Below are 18,284 nucleotides of genomic sequence, written 5' to 3'. Positions count from 1 at the left end.
TGAGTATTTTGTGTGATCGCAAGCCCTGGCATCACCAGGCTGGGGAACATGGTTGACACCATATGAACGCACCTCAGGTGGTGGGCACAGAAGAGTTCAAGGGTACTAGGGAAGAAGCTGCCGGAATCTTTTGTGGGAAGCCCGGTAGGAGCCATCTGAATGGTAGGCTTAGAGGCTCGGAGGAAATAAGATAGTTTTTGGAGGCTTGCCCTGGCAAACCCATACCTATGAAATGATGGCAGGCGTTCAGACAGTATTGATTTTTCTCTATGCCTGGCACAGTCCGGCACCTGGCATGTAGCCTCATCACTCAGAACTTGACTGTGGGATTTGCTAGAACCTTCTGTACCAAAAAGGGTTCAACAGAGTCAAGGTGTGGTCACTGGGCTGCCAAGTACCTGTTCCCTGTGTACCCAAGTGAATGTCTATGCCTCAGGGTAACACTGACCCCCACCCCAGCCTTCAGCCAGGGATCAGGCTAATATCTCCAAGTTACAGGAATCCACCCCCGCCCCCAAGTTCTTCTGTTTTTCTGATGGAGAATTCTGGGAAGCACGGAGAAGACGCTTTACTGATGAGAGTGTGGGTGGGCCACAGCGGCCCCTCGTGTTTCCGGGGGGCTGCTGTTTCCGCCTTCTCCTGCTTTTCTCTCTCCCTTCGCTGCAGCCTCTCCTTCTCTCCTTTTGTTCACTTGCTGTTTATTAGCCCTGAGTTTGGGCCAAGACCATGCTGGTTGTTCCTGCTGCAAAGATGTATCAGAAGCCGTTTCCTCAACAAGCCTACCCTGGAGGAGGGGAGTTCACCAGGGGGCCTGTTGTGTCTTAAAAAGCTCTGCTGTGACGGAACACCTCGCTTTTCCAGAGGCCCTGGTCCAGGAAACACCAATGGCTGCAACAGCGGAGAACCTGGAAATTAGCAATAAAACCCAACATGCAGTTAGAAGAGAGGTCCTCAGGTCCACGCTCTCAGGTGGAAACTTCCCTCCACGACAGCCAGCCCGGCCTCCTCCCTGAGCCTGCTTGGGCTCGGCTTTGGCTGCAGCCTGGCTGTCTAAAGGTTTCCGCGGCCAAGGCCGACCTGAAGGAAGCCCAGAGCAGAGGCACAGGCTTACTTACCCGTAGTTCGGGAAGTGCTATCTGTCAGCAGGGAGGAGCCGGCAAAGGGCCGACGAGATTCAGAAAGCCCCAGGCCTTCAGCCTGCTCTGCTCCGGGACTGCCGCTTAATGCTGCAGAAAGCCGGTGACTCTGAGCCATCTAGACAAGGTTCCCTGAACCCAGCATACTCTGTGTGAGGAAGCAGGGCAAAGACATAGAATACAGTCTTTCTTAAGGTGGGGATTTCAATGGTTAGCTTCGATTATTTTTAAAACTTAGAATGTTCTCTAGTGAGGCTGGATACGTGAAGTTTTACTGTATCCACTTATTTTCTGATTATTTTTGCAAGCAGTGACAGAAAGTAAAACAGATGTGTGAAGCCACAGCCTCATGCAGTCCGGGAAGAAAACTGATGTAATAATATGGCAAACGCTTGGTGTGAAGGTACGTTGGGTCCTCGGAGGCCCCAGAGCGCCGTGGTTCAGAGTCCGGGCCAAGAGTCTGACTGCTGGCATGGAAGGCAGGCTCTGCCACTCATTAGGTGTGTGTGTGCCCTTCAGTCAATGACTCTGCCTCTCTGCGCCTCAGTTTCCTCACCTGCAAAATGGGTGTGATAAAAGCACTGGATAGGATGGTTGTGGAGATGAAATGAAGTAATACTAAGTAAGTGCTGAGATCAGTGGCAACCAGGTGGTTCCCTGGTGAAAGGTCACTTGTAACCCATCTCTCTCTCTCGCTGACTTGACTCTTAGTGCTGTCGGAGGAAGGCAGTGGGCCGAGCTGAAGGCAGCAGAATGCACGCCCAGCGAAACAGTCTGCTCTCCAGCGTGTAGTTGGTGGCGATTCCACTTCAAAGATGAGATGTTGGTTCTCTTTTGTGAAGGGTGCTATAATTTTGTCTGTGATCAAGTTGCTCCCAAAATGTCTCTTTGGTTGTTTTCACTGAAGAAGAAAAGAAGTATATAGTGGTTTTTTTCCTTTCTGCTCTTTTTTCTTGTTTTGTGACTTTTTACGCTCAAGGAGCATTGCGTCCCTGGAAGCAGCCCGAGGCGCACAGTGGCTGCGACATGGCCCTCCGACCATGAGTCGGGGACGGCGGGGGTGGGGCGGGAAGGGCGCCCAGGCCCGCGGTGTTGGCCTCGTACCCGATTTCAGTGAGCGGTACTTTCTGCGGGAGGAAATGAAATGATGGAGTGTTTAAAGTCTCGAACAGGCCCGGGTAAACGGCAGGACTTTCTTCCTGAGTGGTATGAGGCGCTGGGCTGTCCCTGCTGCAAGGTGAGTCGGAAAGTCTGCTAGGAATGTGGCTCCCCCCACCGCTTGGAGGGGAGTGTGGGATTTGTTTGCCAGAGGCCCTGGTAGCCTTCAATCTGTCAAAGCCGTTGCAAGCTGGGAGCAGTTTGCCAAAGCAAACTATCCAAGTGAAGTAACACATGAGCTGAAGTAACACCGACACACACAGGCCTCCCGCTCCCCAAACGCTCGCTTCGAACTGGGCCAGGAGGCGCAGGGCAGTGGCCTAGACTGTCAGTGTTTTGAAGAGGTGTGGGCACAGTTGCAGGCCACCAGTGAGACAGGTGTGTGTGCACAGGGTGGGTACCCCATACGGAGCCTGCAGGGCAGGGGCGGAAACCTTCAGCCCTTGGCCTGGCTTCGTCTGGGCCCTGGGGTTACATACTGCTCTGGCTTCTGTTAGTGCGGCCCAAAGAGTAACTTCCCCTCCGGGGGACCTCAGTCTATTCCATTCAGAGAAGAGCCCATTTAATAACTGATGTTTTATTCCAGCATGAATTTTATTGGATGCCCCTATGCATTTTAGCCCCACGAGGGCCCAGCTTGATGAAGAAAAGAAGCATTTGAACATCTCACTATAACTTGTGTTGCATTTTTGCACCAAGAAGCACCTGCAGACATTTTGCTGCCAGCCCTTGTGTAAATCCTACGGGCACAGATTTTTGGGGAAGTCACACAGAGACTCAAAAGCACTCTGATTTTTAGAAATACTTCGTAAAAGAGCTTTTAAAAGCTCCCAAAATTACTTTGGACTTTTTAAAATATGTTAATCACACTGTTTCCAAGGATCTTGAAATTTTGTAGGTCACAAGGTGACAAGGCACCATGTGTTAGTTCAGTGAGTTAAGCTCTTCCTGTGTCCTGTGTAGCAGACGCTGCTGGGAGCTGGGAGGTAAAGCAGTGACAGAAACTCCGGCCTCGTGGGGCTTCTGCTCTCGCGGGCAGAGGGAGAAATGGGAGTCAACAGTACACAGTATCTGAGGTGGTGAGTGCTCTAGAGAAAGGTGAGTGGGCTGGGCTGGGAGACGGAGCCCCATTTTATGGAGGGTCAGGGAGGCCTTAAGGAGAAGGGAAGGCGTTGGGCAGACACCTGAAGGAGGCGAGGGGACGAGCTGTAGACACATCTGGGAGTGGAGCTGACCAGACAGCCTGGCACGCGGTTCCTCCGAGGCAGCGGACGACCTAGAATGTCCCCTCCTCCCGTCTTTCACTCCGTCTCCCAGCCCAAGCCCCCGTCTGTCAGGGAAGTGCAGGCTGGGATGAGCGGCTGTGCAGAACTGCTCCTGACTGCACTGCAAACGTGTGGCTTAGGTGGGTGCCAAGAGCTCTGAGCGGCTGAGGTGTGACACGTTTCTGGAGCTGCTGTTTGTTTTCTTAACAAAACCGCACCGATCTGGTTTTCTTTTTAAATGAGTAAACAGTGCCAGAATGTGTTACAAATGATTGCAGTCTGCAGGCACGGTTTCATAATTTGCTTCTTTGCACATTAACTCATCTGAGGTAGGCAGGGTGGGTTCTCTTCTTCCCATTTCACAGATGAAGAAGCTGAGGAGCAGAGGTGATTTGCCCAAGAAGGTCGTGTAACCAGGGAGCATAAACCCCTGAACTGTGATGCACACGTTCCTTGGTTTGGAGGACAGACTGCACCCAGTAAGGACATAGCTAGAAAGGAACAGTTCTTTCCCGCCGCCGTGTCCACACCCCTCCTTCAGATGCCCCTGCCCCGGCCCTGGAAGACGTCTCAGGCAGTTTTCTGGTCCATTGCAGGTTTAATGGGCTGTCTCACGCACAAGTATCAGAAGGCCCCAGAAAGATGTGTGTGTGTGGGAGGGGATGGCTTTAACGGTTGAATGCCTGTGCTTCTAGAAGTTTTAGTTACAGTTTTCCTCCGGTGGTTTTTGGGTGAATCAAAGACATCAGTAACTTCACCATCCAGACCTCTCCCCTTAGCCCCCTGTGTGCTGAGCAGCGCCGATCCGCGCGTCTGTGCGTTGGACAGGACAGAATTTCCATCATCGTAGAAAATTCTCTCAGACGGAACTGGCCCAGAGCCTCAGCAAGTTATAAATCAACCCTTTGATTCTTTCACCACTAATTTCATGTGATATTTTTCTGAATCGGTTCCGTCCTTGGAAGGATTCTGTGTATAGGTACGCTGTATTAAGTCAGACAGAAAACCTTCAGTCTCTCATCCAGTTGCGAGCTTCTTTCCTCCCCGGTCCTGGGCCTGGTCTGGCCTCAGACGCCTGCGGTGGGGAAGAGAGGGCTCCGGGCCCCCTACCTGCCCAGCTCCCTCTGGCCCTCGTCGGTTCCTCCAGGACGGGCTGGTGGGGGAGAGAGGTGACTGGGTGAAGAGGGTCTCAGTAGGGCTGGTGCCCCCTGTGACCTGGTGTTGCTGTCCTGGGTCGGCAGGTGTCTGAGTTGTGGATTCTCCCATCAGGGCACTGTGGTTGGTCGTGTGGAGAACCTCCCCCGGCAGGGGTCTCCTGCTGTGCACCCCCCGGTGCAGGCTGTGTGGGAACTGGCTGCCTCCGACCACCTGCCCCCAGCTCCGGGTCCTCCGGGTACACACCACACATCACCTGTCTTTTTGGGATGACCTGACCCTGGTGAGCAATCTTCTCAGATGAGGGCCTTGCAAGACAACCAAAGCCCCTCTTTCCACGTGCCCACACACAGTCGTGGGAGAACCCAGCATCACCTGCCCCTGCAAGGTCCAGACGGGCAGCTGCGCCCACGCCAGCCCTCTCTCCTGCCACTCGGCCCTCCCAGATGCTCCAGCCAGGCTTTAGCCTTTAACTGCTTTTCAGGGGAGAATCAGGCACCAGTCTTCATGCCCCGAACACAGGGGCTCCAGACCAAGCTCTCAGATGTTTGCCCTCATCGTCTGGCTGGAAAGGAGCTCCAGCGTTTCCTCCCCTGTGGCCGGGGAGGGGCTGTGCTCAGCTCGCCAGCATCCCTCACACTCTTCTCCATCCCGCTGCCCCCACCCACTCCCTGTTCAGGCTGGAGGGGGGTGAGGGGCTGCAGCACAGGGGGGTGGGGGCAGAGGGGGGCACCTCCGGTTCTGATCCAAGTAGACGGTGCAGCCTTTCTCTTTGGAACGTGTGCATATGTAATCCCCTTGGTTCTTGGCTTTAGAGCGCAGTGCAGCTCTGAGACAGCAAAGACGCATGTCACGCCTGGCTCACACACACCCCTTCCCGTTGCGTTTTGTCCACCACAGGGTCTCGGACCAGCCCGTCCACACCCGTTCTGCAAGGTCTGCTGGGGCTGGGCTCACCTTCACGCAGTGGGGATTAGCGTGGAATTTAGGACTCTCAGAGATGGCCCCAGATGCAGGCAGGTTTTCCTCATGCCCTCCTCCACACGGTGAGCCTTCTCGGCAAGGGCAGCTTTCACGTCTCTCCGTGACGTTGGAGACCTCAGAAAGGTCGAGAGCCACTGGGTTGCTTAACTGCCCTCGGGGTGAAGCCCTGAAAAAGGACTCAAAAGACAAGCACATGGGACGAGCGGCCTTTGTGCAGGGACGCTGGGACAGTGCCACTGGCGGTGCGACGTCAGGGGGCTTTGGGCGCCTGATTCACTGGCAGTACCTGTCTCTCCGCTGACTGGCTGTGCCGGGGGTGCTCCCCTCTGCCGTCCTCAGTGGTCCTTCCAGGAGATGGGGACGTGGGGCTCAGAGGCGTTAGCTTACCTGGGATCGCCCCTGTGGGAACGGCGGAGCTGGGCCTCAGCCTACATGTGTTTGAGTCCAAAGCTTCAGGCCCTCCCAGCACACCCTGCTGTCTCGGGGCCAGCTGGCTCCTGTTTCTACACCTTCTCTTTATTTGATGACAAGCTCTAATCAGGGCTGGTGACAGTGGGGCTTAACACAGCTAATCCCACCCACGGAGAACGTAAGTGACACTAAAGGATGGCAGAAGAGTGGTTCCGAGGGAGCTCGGGGGTGTGGGAGGCCCTCCCCCGGCGGCTCGGAGCCCCGCTTCTGGCCTGGCCTTGCCACCTGCACGAGGACAGGCCGGCACTGCCCCTTACCTCTGTGCCCGGCGTGGCGTGTGAGCGCGTGCGGTCCTCCCAGACCGCAGCCAGCTTCTGTCGTCGTCCCCATCGTAGGAAAGTGAGGCTCGAAGAGGTTACGTGCCCTGACCTGGAAACCTCGCTGGTGAGCGGCTAAGCGGGGTCTGACCCAGGCCGTCCCCACGCTGCGGCCCCGCCCGCAGCACACAGCTGCCTCCGCTCCCGTGGGGCCGGCCCTCCGTGTCCCCTCTGGGTTGCGTCCCCTCTGGGTCGCATCCCCTCTGGGTCGCATCCCAGGGCCCGGGGTGGACGCTGCGCTCCCTTCCGCCGTGAGACGCAGAAGCACCTTCCGCCTGGAGCTTACTCACCGCCCCGCCTGTTGCTGTTTTTCCTTCCCAGTGTCCTGGCTTCCCTCCTGCTGCTTGGGTTCCAGCTCGTCTGCCCACAGCCCTCCACTGAACACAGAAAGGTAAGCCAAGGCCCGTCAGAGGCTCTCCGGCTCTGCTCAAGGGGCTGGGGCCCTCCAGTCACCACGCTGGGCTCTGTTCTGTTTGGAGGGGCATCACTGCTGATTCTCAGAGGAAGCCCCGTTTGTAGGATGGTCACCGTCCTATCCCTCCTAAGTCCTTGGAGCTTAAACACAAAGCTGGGGTGGGGTGGGTGTAGAGTGCACGCTTAGCGTGCACGAGGTCCTGAGTGCCTCCGTTAAAAAACAAACAAACAAACAAATCAGCCTAATCCCCCCACCAAAAAAAACAATGAAGCAGGTGCCCAGAGTCAGTCCCGGATCCCAAACAGCGCTGGCTTCCCTGCGGTGCCCACTGAAATGCGCAGGTGAGGGGAGGTCGGGGGTGGGCCCTCCCCGCCTGGAGTGGAGCGGCTCCAGCATGGAGCTTCCCACCCGGGGCACCGGCAGGGCGATGGGTGTGGGTGACCTGAGAGAGAGCTGCAGTGCCAGCTAACGCTGTCGCTGTGTCAGAGGGAAGCATGGAGGGACCATGGTCTTCGGGAGGATGCAGCCCCTGCAGCAGCGGCCAGGCGGGGAGGGGGCAGGGGACAGGGGCCCTCGCTGTCCTCTTCCCCTCCGTCCCTGCTGGTGACTTGCTTAGCAGAACCCAACCAAAGGCCAGAACACCAAACATCCCTTGATGGAGCCCTCAAAGGCCACCTCTTGGGTAGCAGGGCTGGGTGAGAAGGGTGGACAGGGCTTCTGGAAGGACAAACGGACAGTAGCAAGCATGCCGCCCATCAGGATCTACGTGTCTCATCATAAATGAACTATTCACTGACGCCCAGACAAGCCCAGTGCTGTCCCACCACAGACAGGCCCTCAGGTGCCTCTCTTCTCCCCAGGAGCACCCAGGTCTGCAGACAGTGACGTGCAGACACTTCTGAGAGGAGCAGCAGGTCAGCCATTTGTACGTGGGGGGGACTGACCTGGCGGGAGCCCCTCCCGGAGAGGGCTCCCCTCCCTGAGAGGGCGCTCGCAGGGGACGCCCAGGAGGGAAGGGAGCCGGGAGCAGAGGGCGTGTGCAGGCCACCTGGACAGGCCCCTTCTCGGGAGAACTTCTTGGTGTTTCTGTCTGATTAGTCTCATTCCCTTGAGGTCTGTGGGTTATGCTCTGCCTTTACTTTCTGGGCCAGAGATGAACCTGTATCGTGCCATTCCCCCTCCCCGCCAAGACCCTACTTCTGGAAAACCGACGTATTGGCAGGGCAGCCTGGAGCTTTGGGGCCCTGGCCCTACCCAGCAAGGCCGGAGGCAGGGCCGCAGCCCCGGTGGGCGGGGGGGGGGGGGGCACTGAGCCAAAGAGGGTTGCTCTTCAGCCTTAGAGCTCCTAGTGGGACTTCCCCAGTTGGGTTCTGGACTTGCTTGGGGCCTGCCGGGACTTCCCTCCTTGCTCTCCCTCCTGTCTGGGATGGGGAGTGTCTGTCCTGCACCTGTCCTTCTGCTGTACTCTGGGAGCACAGACACGCTTGACCTCGCAGATTCACGGTGGGAGAGCAGTTTGCTTCAGGGTGACTCTCACCTCGTGTCTTACCCGTGTCTGATTAGGTGATGTTTAGGTGAGACTTCGGACCTGGACTTCAGTACTGACGCTGGAACCGTCAGGGCGTTCAGAGCTGTTGGGGTGGGGTGAATGTACTTTGCACGCAAGAAGGCTGTGGATTTTGGGGACCAAGGGGTGAAATGCTGTGGACTGTGTCCCCCCAAATTCATATGCTGAAACATAAGCCCGAGCGTGGTGGGGGTGGGGCCTTTGGGCGGGTGTTTGGCCATGAGGGATTAGTGCCCTTATAAAGACGGCCCCGCAGGGATCTCTTGCCTCTTTTGCTATTTGAGGACACACGGAGAAGAAAGCTGTCGATGACCCAGGACACAGGTTCTCCCCAGACACCAAAATTCATGAGCCCCTTAATCGTAGACATCCCAGCCTCCAGAACTGTGAAAACTAAATTTTCTACAAACCACCCAGTCTATGGTATTTTTGTTACAGCAGCTAGATTGGACAAAGACAACTGTCTGTTTTCACTATGAAGTTGTATTATTTATTAGTGTTCAGAATTATCCCGGTGGTTTATCCTAAGAGTTGAATCAATCTACCAGGGCTGTTTTTGTGTTGTCATTGTTCACACAGACCATCAGACGTGAAATGTTTTATAAATGGTCAACTTGCTTTGCTGTTTCTCTTTTCAAGTTCACCTGAATGCTATATATGTCGCCTGAACAAAAGGTTCACACAAAAAAGTATTGCCTCCGTATTTCTTAAAGAAAGTACTTGTTCTGAGAAATTTTTAAAGATCGGTTTATGAATTACTTTAGGGTGTTGAATTTAAAAGTTGAGCAACAAGCTTCACATCTTGGAGTGTGGTACCTTCTTGTCAAGCTACTCAGAACTTTGCAGTAGAAAGATAGACTAAGAAAACTTTTCAAAATCGTTTACAGATCCCTTTACTTGGGAAACATTAATTTTAGGACAGTTCTCAAATATGGTTCTGTGCATCGTAGCTGCCAGGATCATTGTTATTGTCATTCATTCCAGAGAAGAAAGGATTCATTGCTTTCTTGGTGGTGAACTTTGTGATGTCTTATTGGAGCTCTGGGGAGAGCTGGCTGTCAGCCTGCCTGGCTGCATCCTCAAAACCCTGGAGCAGAAGCAGCGCTGGCAGTAGTAGCACCCATTTATTTCTGCAACGTAAGAAATAAGGAGATACTAATTAAAACAGAAGTAGGAAATTCTTTTCTAGAAATGGCCAGTTAGAATACTTCAGGATTTCTGGGCTACAAAGTTGCTGTCACAACTGGTCAACTCTGCTTTTGTAGCACGGAGCAGCCATAGACAACATGTAAATAAACGTTCATGGCCGTGTTCCAATAAAACTTTATTTACAAAAACAGTTGGTGAGCTGGGTTTGGCCTGTGGCCCACAGTTTGCCAGCCACTGCTCTGGAGTCAGGATGGAGAGGAGTTAACTGAAATTACTGCATATGTGTTTTGGAATTTGAAGTTGGAAACTGTTTCCTCCTGGGACCTTAAAGAACAGAAAGGATTTGAAAAAAAAAGTATTTTTTTTCATTAAAACATAAAAATTATGATTGCTATCAAATTGTTTTCATTGCTTAGATAAATCATAATTGAATTCCTGCTGACTGATGGTTTTGTGGCAAAATCCGCTCCCAGTCTATAGCAGAGAGCAGCGGAATTAGGGAACCAGTTGTGGTCAGTTCGGAAGGGACCGCACTGCTAACTTGTGCAGGCTGCAGTTTCGTATGCCTATGAAAGCTACCCTCTAAAAGACATCTCTTTTCCTTTCTCATTACTATAGTGTGTCCAACTTTAGCATATGGAAGCATTTCTACAGCATAAGTTATTCTGAGGAAAAGACATAATTTGTAAATGCTGTCAAGTAAACTATGCATTTCTAAATGCTGCTCAGGTGACTGGATTTACCTCCGTAAAAACTGTCCCGTAATAGCGCGGGAGAAGGGGACTCTGGTGCGGAGGGTGAGCTCACTTGGCATATTTCTACCCAGAAGCCTTCCTCTTGCTCCTGCAACCCGGATGGTATCACAAAGGCCTGATTGCTCAACCACTGTTCTTGGTAATTATTTAATGACACTTGGCAAATGATTACGTTTTAAACCTCTCCGTGGCTTCATTTGCAGATAAGGTAAGATCAAGAGAGGAAAAAAGCTTGACCAAGACTTTAAGAAAAACCGTACGTTGTTGGTGAGGGACAATGTGTAGACCGTAGAAAGCTTCGAGGTGAACGAAACTGCTCTGCTTGCCGGAGAAGTTCACCGTGCACGGTCAACATAATCTATTTAGGAAAGAATCGTCAAACATACTTCATTCCTACAAATGGAAAAACATACATTTTAATCACAACGACTTACCTTGGTTTTTTTTTTTTTAAGTTTACTTTTTAATTAAAAGTATGCACGTTTACTATAGTGAATTTAGAAAACAGTGAAAAAGTAGAAGAAGGAAATAAAAACTCACTCCTGGGAACACTGGTCAAAGAGGAATGCTCTTCAGTCTGTCGTTTATAGAAACTTCAGAACAGAAAGAGCAGAGGCACTACAGCATGGAGTGAGGGTGAAGCGAGATACTTGTTGTGGTGACTGATCAGCAAACCGCAGCGTGAGCAGCAGGGCACCGTGGCGTGGCTTCAGAGCCTCCTGTCCCCATGTGCCGCCGCTGACTTCCAGCTGCCCCTGGACAGCGTCCTACAGGTGGACACTGAACCGAAAGCCAGCCGATGGAAGGACAAAAAGAAGTTTTAGGTAACATAGAATGTCTCATATTGTTGCTGCCATATGCAAAAAGAAGGAGAAGAAAGCGTTTCTAGAAGAAACTATATGAAAATATCGTGACGATGTGAGGTTGGCAAGGATTGCTCTAACAGCACACCCAAAGACTAGCCAGAAAAGAATGGAGCTCATTGAAACGGAGGACTTTTGTTTATCAAAATACACCATAAAGAGTGAAAAGATGAGCCAAAGACAGGGTGAAGGTATTCACAATGATATATTTGACAGAAGATTTATACTCAGATTGTACACAGAGACTCTACTAATCATTAAGAAAGTTAAAAAATTCAGTTTTAAAATGGGCAAAAGACGTGAACAGACACTTCATGCAAGGGGAAATTCTAATAGCCAGTACGCATATGAAAAGATGCTCAGTTAAAATCATTAATTAAATAAATCATTAATCCCTAGAGAAATACAAGTTAAAATGAGACAGCACCGGGATGGCTTAAAATGAAGCCTCCTGACAGTACCAAGTGCTGCGGAGGATGTGGAGCAGCTGGGACCTGCATACATTGCTGCTGGGAGTTTAAAAGTAAACCCCTTTGGGAACCTGTCGGCAGCATGTGTTAAAGCCAAGCCGAGGCTTATGCAGCAGCCTGGCTACTCTGCTCCTGGGTGTTTACCCGAGAAAAGTGAGTGGATGTATCACCAAGACATACATGTAAAAAAGTTCTTAGAAGTTTATTTACAGTAACTAAAAATTGGAAATAATCCAAAGGTCTATCAGCAAAAGGATGGATAAATAATTTATAATATATCCATACAAGATAGCATTAAACAGCAAGTTAACAATAGACATCTGCTTCCAGCAAGATGGGAAAACAGGGCTTGGATTTGCTCTCCCATCTAGAATGAGAGCAAAATGACCGAGAGAGAGCAACAGAGACCACATTTCCCACAATCCTCTCACCTGAAACCATCAAAAGAAAATAAAACCAGACAACACATGTAAAAGTGTTTTTAAAAACACTGGACATCAGGCAACAAAAGACAGAAATGAGAAACAAATGAGCTGAATTCTAAAACTCCCCCAGCTAACTGCCCTGAGAAAGATTTCTGTCCTCGGAGTGGGAGAGGGAGATGAGAATCCAGGTAGAACCTTAGAATTCCCCGAGTTAAGGAGGTGGACTTGACGGTCCGGGAGCCCATGGTGGTGGGCGTCTGCAGGGCAGCGTGTGGAAGGAGGGAACTGCACAGAGGGAAGACGACAAGAGAGCTTCAGACTTTCTCCTCAAGGACGCAGCACAGCACTGGTCAGCACGTGTGTGAGGAAGCAGCCCAAGGCCAGGAAAGAATTGTCTGAAAGGATGAAAGGGAAGAGCATCCAGCACTCACACGGGAACAAGAACAGTGACTCCTCGTAGCAGCGACACTTCAGACTCCTAACCCAGGACGCACCGGAGAGGATGCTCAGGAAGCTCTCGCCTTGGTTCTGCGTCGCTCTGGACCTGACAGACGAACTACAAAAGCTCTACTGAAAGGATCAAACTGTTTCTAAATAACTTAGCTGTCCTGGTTCAAGTCTCCAGAACACAGGAGAATAAAAATATCCAGCACCCAACAAGGTAAAATGCAAGACACCTGGTGTTCAGTCAGAGACCCGCCAGGCACGCACAGAAGCAGAAGTAGATGAGCATGATTTTCTACAGTGAGGAGAGCAGTGAATCAACGGAAGCCAACTCAGGACTGACACGGATTTTAGAATCTGGAAACAAGGATATTAAAATTATTAGAACTGCATTCCATATATTCAAAAAGTTAAGTAGAGGATTGGAAGATATGAAAACACTCAATCAAACTTCTCAAGATGAAAATGAAAAGGACACCAGATGGGATGGACGGAAGACTAGACAGTGCAGAAGAAAAGGTAAGTGAACTTGAAGGTGTAACAATAGAAACTCTCCAAGATGAAATACAGGAAAACAGATTTTTAAAAGATGAACAGAGCAGCAGTGAGCTCAGGGACAGCTTCAGGCGAGCTTGTGTACGTGCAGTTGGAGGGTTGGCAGGAAAATGTTCTTAAAAATTAGCAAATGTCCCAAATTTGATTAAAACTATGAACCCAAGTATATCAACGAGCTCCAAGCACAGAAACATAAAGAAAGTGGCCGTGTGACACCAGAATCAGGTTGCTCAAAGCTAGTGAGAAAGAGAACAAATTCTAAAGCCCCTGGAGGGAGGGGAAGACACCCTCCATCCACAGAAACAAAGACGAGGATGGCAACAGATTCTTGTCTGTTCTCCTCGCTGTCATATCTCAAATGAGCCTCATCAGGAGACAGAGTGGCAACATCACCGCAGATTTTGTAGACGTTGACAGGATAATAAGGGACTGTTATGAATACTTTTTTCTTATAAATTCAACAACTTAGATGAAAAAGACAAATCCCTTGAAAGATACAGACTACCAAAGCTCACTCAGAAAGAAAGAGATAATCTTAATATTCTTATATTTATTAAAGAAACGGCATTTGTAGTTAAAGAAAGAAAACTCTAGGTCTTGATGGCTTTACTGACGAGTCCTTACAAACAGTTAAGGAAGAGATAATGCTAATTTTGCACAAGCTCTTCCAGAAAATTGAAGAGGATTAAAAACTTCCCAACTTACTCCATGAGACCAGCATTACATACCAAAGCCAAATAAAGATATTATAAGATAAGAAAACTTAGGTGATCGTTCATCGTGAACACAGATACAAAAGCATGAATAAATTTTAGCAAATTAAATCCAACATTATAGGAAATGGTGGCGCACCATGAATAAGTCGGCTTGATTCAAGGATACAAGTTTGGTTCAACATTTAAAAATGAATTGATACATTTCATCACATTAACAAACTAAAAAAGAAAAATCATATGGCTACCTGATTAAGTGCAGAGAAGTCTGACAAATTCTGACATCCATTCCTAATAATTAATTCTCAGCAAAGTAGGAATACAAATAAACTTGCTTTAACCTGATAAAGGACACCTGCTAAAACCCTGCAGCTCACCGTCTGTCATGGTGGAAGACTGAACGCTTGCTTTCTAAGACCAAGAAGAAGACAAGGATGTCTTCTCTTACCACTTCCCATCTACCTTGTACTGGAAGTTCTGCCTGATGCTGTCAGGCGATAAAAAGAAATAAAATGAACAATAGAAAAATTAAATTATAAAAGAATATCACATACCATAACATGAAAAACCTGAAATACTTAGGGATAAATCTGACAAAAGGTGTGAAAGAACTGTGCACTTACCACTGCAAAACATTGTGAGAGGAATTAAATAGGACTTAAATAAATGGAGAATTATACAATGTTTACGAGTCAAGAAACTCAATACCATTTTCTCTAACTTGATCTATAGATTTAACACAATTGCAATAAAATTATCAGCAGGCTTTTTGCAAAAATTAACAAACTAATTCAAAAACCTATGAAATGTGGAGGACCTAGAATAACCAAAACAAATTTCAAAAAAAGGAACAAAGTTGCAAGAGTTACACTACCTGATGTTTGCATTATTATAAAGCTGCAGTGCTAAATATATCATGTTCTTGGCATAAAGGTAGATAAACAGACAGTGGAACAGAACAGAGCACGAAAATAGAACCACAAATATACGGAAAATTTACTTTTGACAGACATACAAAGGTAACTCAGTGGAGAAAGGTTAATCTTTCTGGAACAGCTGGATATCCACATGCAAAAGAGTGAACTTCAATCCATACCTTGTACAATATGCAAAAATCAACTCAAAATTGATCATAAGTCTGAATGTGAAACTTAAATCTTTAAACCTTCTAGAAGGAAACAAAGGAGAAAATATTTGTGACTGAACCTGCCAAAGATTTTATTTTTTATACACGTCATTAAACTCATGACCCATAAAGAGTTGATTGAATTTTATCGAAACTGCTAACTTCTACCGTTTCAGGACACTCGTAAGAGAATGAAAAGACAAGCCACAGATTGAGGGAAGATATTTACAAAGCACAGATTGATAAAGGACTTGTGTTCAGAACACACGAGGACTCAAAACCCAGTCATAAAGAAAAACAACCTGATACAAGATTTGGCAAAAGATTTGAAATGATGCTTCACCAAAGAAGATATAAAGTTTGCAAATAAGCTCATGAAAAGACGCCCGAGGTCATTAGTCAGTAGGGAAGTGCAAATTAAACCACACTCACTAGAGGAGCGAAAATTTAAAAGACCGATTGTACCAGGTGCTGAGACCATAAAGCTATTAAAGATGAACTGCTCGCCTAAGCAACACTTCGCATGAATTCATTCACTGAATCCACTGAAGACATTCTTAGTGACTATGAGAAGCCACACACAGAAGTACCTGTGGTCTGATTCCATTTCTGTTTAGTTCGAGAACAAGCAAAGCTAATAGGTGGTAAAAAATAAAATCAGAATAGTGGGTCCCATGGGTGACAGGGGCAGGGTGGGGCTGACTCGTAGGGGCCATGCGAGGAACTTCCAGGAGGCTGGAAATAGGCCCCGTCAAGACCTAGGTGCTGGTTATTTAGGTCTTAAAGGTGCGCAACGAACGTACATCGTGCGCTTCGTGTACGTTACACCTCAATGAAGAAAGGGAAGAAGAAAGCGCAGAGCGTTAAAGGCCGGTACTGAAGTGGCCGGGGCGGGGAGGGACGGCGCTGGGACAGTTCCCAGGGAACAAAGGCGGGCCTCAAAGGGCAGTGTGAGACGTGCTTTCATCAGCCAGCGCCCGGCCGGGAAGCCCTGTGGACTCGGAGGCTGGCTCTAAAGCAGGCACTGTGTCTTCTGCAGCTGGTGTCTGTCAGGCCTTCTGTTTCTAATGGCGTAAATATAACTGGCTGCTTCTGAAACATTAGGAGTATTTCTACTTATGAGAAATGAAGAAATTAAAATGAAAAGACCTTATTAAGGACTGGGAAGAATGTCAATGCTCGTTAATTCATGCTGTGCCAGATCTCTCGGGTTCTAATCCAAGGGCCGAAAAGTCAAATTTGCTTCTGTTACAAGTGCAGCAGCAAGCTTGGGCTGGGTGTTGGGAAAGCCCTTCACGACGCAGCAGAAAGAGACCGTCTTGGCTCTCGCTTGGGCGCATGGCGCATTCCTGCTTTCTTAGCCTTTTTCTGGTTTGGGGCCAGGGCTCCCTACCAGATCTCTGCTCTTTTTCTGAGTGCGCTTTTTACCCGTGGGTGGATGGCACAGACTGGAACACAGCGTAAACCTCTCTGCCCGGAGCCAGTTCCCACGCTGGCCGCTGCTCGCCGACCTCCTCGGCCTCAGACAGGGGTCCGCCTGCCCAGCCCTTGGGGCCCGCTTTGCCTTCTCCAGCCCTGGCTGACTTAACTTGGATTGGGGTTTCATCCTCCCAGCCTCTTGGTATCTGCCAGATCTCTCCTGTGGACAAGGGGTCTTGGTCCCATCTGTCCTGTGTCAACTGCCCGCCTGGCGCCAGGGAGACAGGAAGGAAGTCATCCCCTCCCCATCATGGCAGCTCTGTCTCTGACCCATTTGTTAACCCCTGCTTGCTTCAGATCCCTCCTTCTCTAGATTGTGAAAGGAGCTCTTATCTCCAAATCAAGAAGTGAAACAACAGGGACCTTGGCTCACGTGCCCAATCCGTAGGCGTCCGCGGAGATGTTGAGGGACCGTCAGAGGAAGCGGTCACCAGGGATCAGAGGCAGTCATCCCACAGTTTTAATGGCAAAAATGATATCCATTGAGTTTTGAGTGTTCCTTTCCTATGACAGCCTGTGCCCTGAATTCTTTAAAAAACTATTTTTGATATCCAGTTGCTACTAGTTTCAGGCACAAAAAACTTTATTTTTCTATATTGTGAATATTTCTTTTGTTCTAAGTGTTTTTCCTGCTTTCCAGAAGTACACACAACCCAAGTTTATAAATTCCTTCCTTTGGAAGTTTGTAGTTCCGTTTGTAATAGTATTTAAAAATAAAAACATTGTAAATTTGTTATTATTGTCTGAACAAACTCAACTCGAACACCCATACCTCAAATGAGATCTTGCTACAGACAAGCCAAGTTACACAGAATAGATTTTGTGTGTTTTGACCCTAACAAAGTGACTCTGGGACTATAAATAGTTATAAGGAAAAAAAAGAGTATTTTATGTACTTTCATTTTTTCCTTGAAATTTCCATTCCCTCCCACACTTAGACACACAAAACCCAAACCATAAAAAGGTGTTTTTAAAATAACTTCTAAATTCCCCACTATGTTATGTTTCCAGGCCAGATTACAGTTAAAACAAAGTTTTAACAGACAGAGTAACTTATCACTTAGGCCGCAAATCTTGGTCCTTGGAAAAGAAAATGAGCGGAGCCATCTTACGGCCCCGGTGCTGTGTGTGTGTCAGCGGTCCCCCTTCTCTTCCAAATGATGGCGATGTTTTCTGTTCTTACCGATGGGGGGATTCGGCAGGTGGCATCGTCACGTGCCAGCCGGCTGCCCTCCCTCCACAGGACGCTCACTCCTTGGTTAGTCTGGAGAAATAGAGAAGTCAGTGTACTTGTGTTCCTAATTTTATTCCGTTTGTATTGCTTCTCTTGTATTTTTGATGCATGTGTTTACTTATGGCTAAGTTCTTTTTTATTTTTTCCATTAACTCATCAAACATCACCAAGTGCCTACCGTGTGAACTTGGACTCTGAAGCCAGACTGCCTAGTTGATATCCTGGCTCTGCTGCTTACCAGTTCTAGACCTTGGGCAAGGTCCTGTTGCCTCAGCTTTGTCGTCTGTAAAATGGGGCTGATAATAGTACCTACTGCGTAGGTTGTTTCGAGGATTACGTGAGTTGTATGTGAAGAGTTCAGGATGTTGTCTGACCCAGTAGGTACTAGGTGCGTGTGGCTGCCATTGTTTGCTGGTGCTGTTATGACAGATGCCAGCCTTGAACTACGGGCTGCTACCCAAACAGGCTGCTTCCCAAGGGGCTTCCCTTCTAATGGCAGGGATACGGTTTCTACCTACGCCCATTTTATCGAGACCAGAGTTTTTCTGCCTCGGCGCTGTTGGTATTTTGGGCCGGGTAATTCTTTGCTGTGGGACGGTCCTG

General features: G+C 49.0%; 1 protein-coding gene across 2 annotated transcripts in view; it reads left to right on the top strand.

Annotated features, from left to right (window-relative positions):
* The window catches only part of THSD4 (thrombospondin type 1 domain containing 4), a 484,948-nt gene that overhangs the window by 29,076 nt on the left and 437,588 nt on the right, over positions 1 to 18,284 (top strand). For both annotated transcript variants that reach the window (XM_064480753.1, XM_031440907.2), the window contains one exon: positions 6,808 to 6,877. In XM_064480753.1, coding sequence (XP_064336823.1) covers positions 6,808 to 6,877 — 70 coding nt within the window. The remainder of the gene's footprint in view (positions 1 to 6,807; positions 6,878 to 18,284) is intronic.

This window comes from Camelus dromedarius, chromosome 29 (genome assembly GCF_036321535.1).
Source record: "Camelus dromedarius isolate mCamDro1 chromosome 29, mCamDro1.pat, whole genome shotgun sequence".
Classification (NCBI taxonomy): Eukaryota; Metazoa; Chordata; class Mammalia; order Artiodactyla; family Camelidae; genus Camelus; species Camelus dromedarius.
This window is presented reverse-complemented; position numbering and strand designations above follow the sequence as displayed.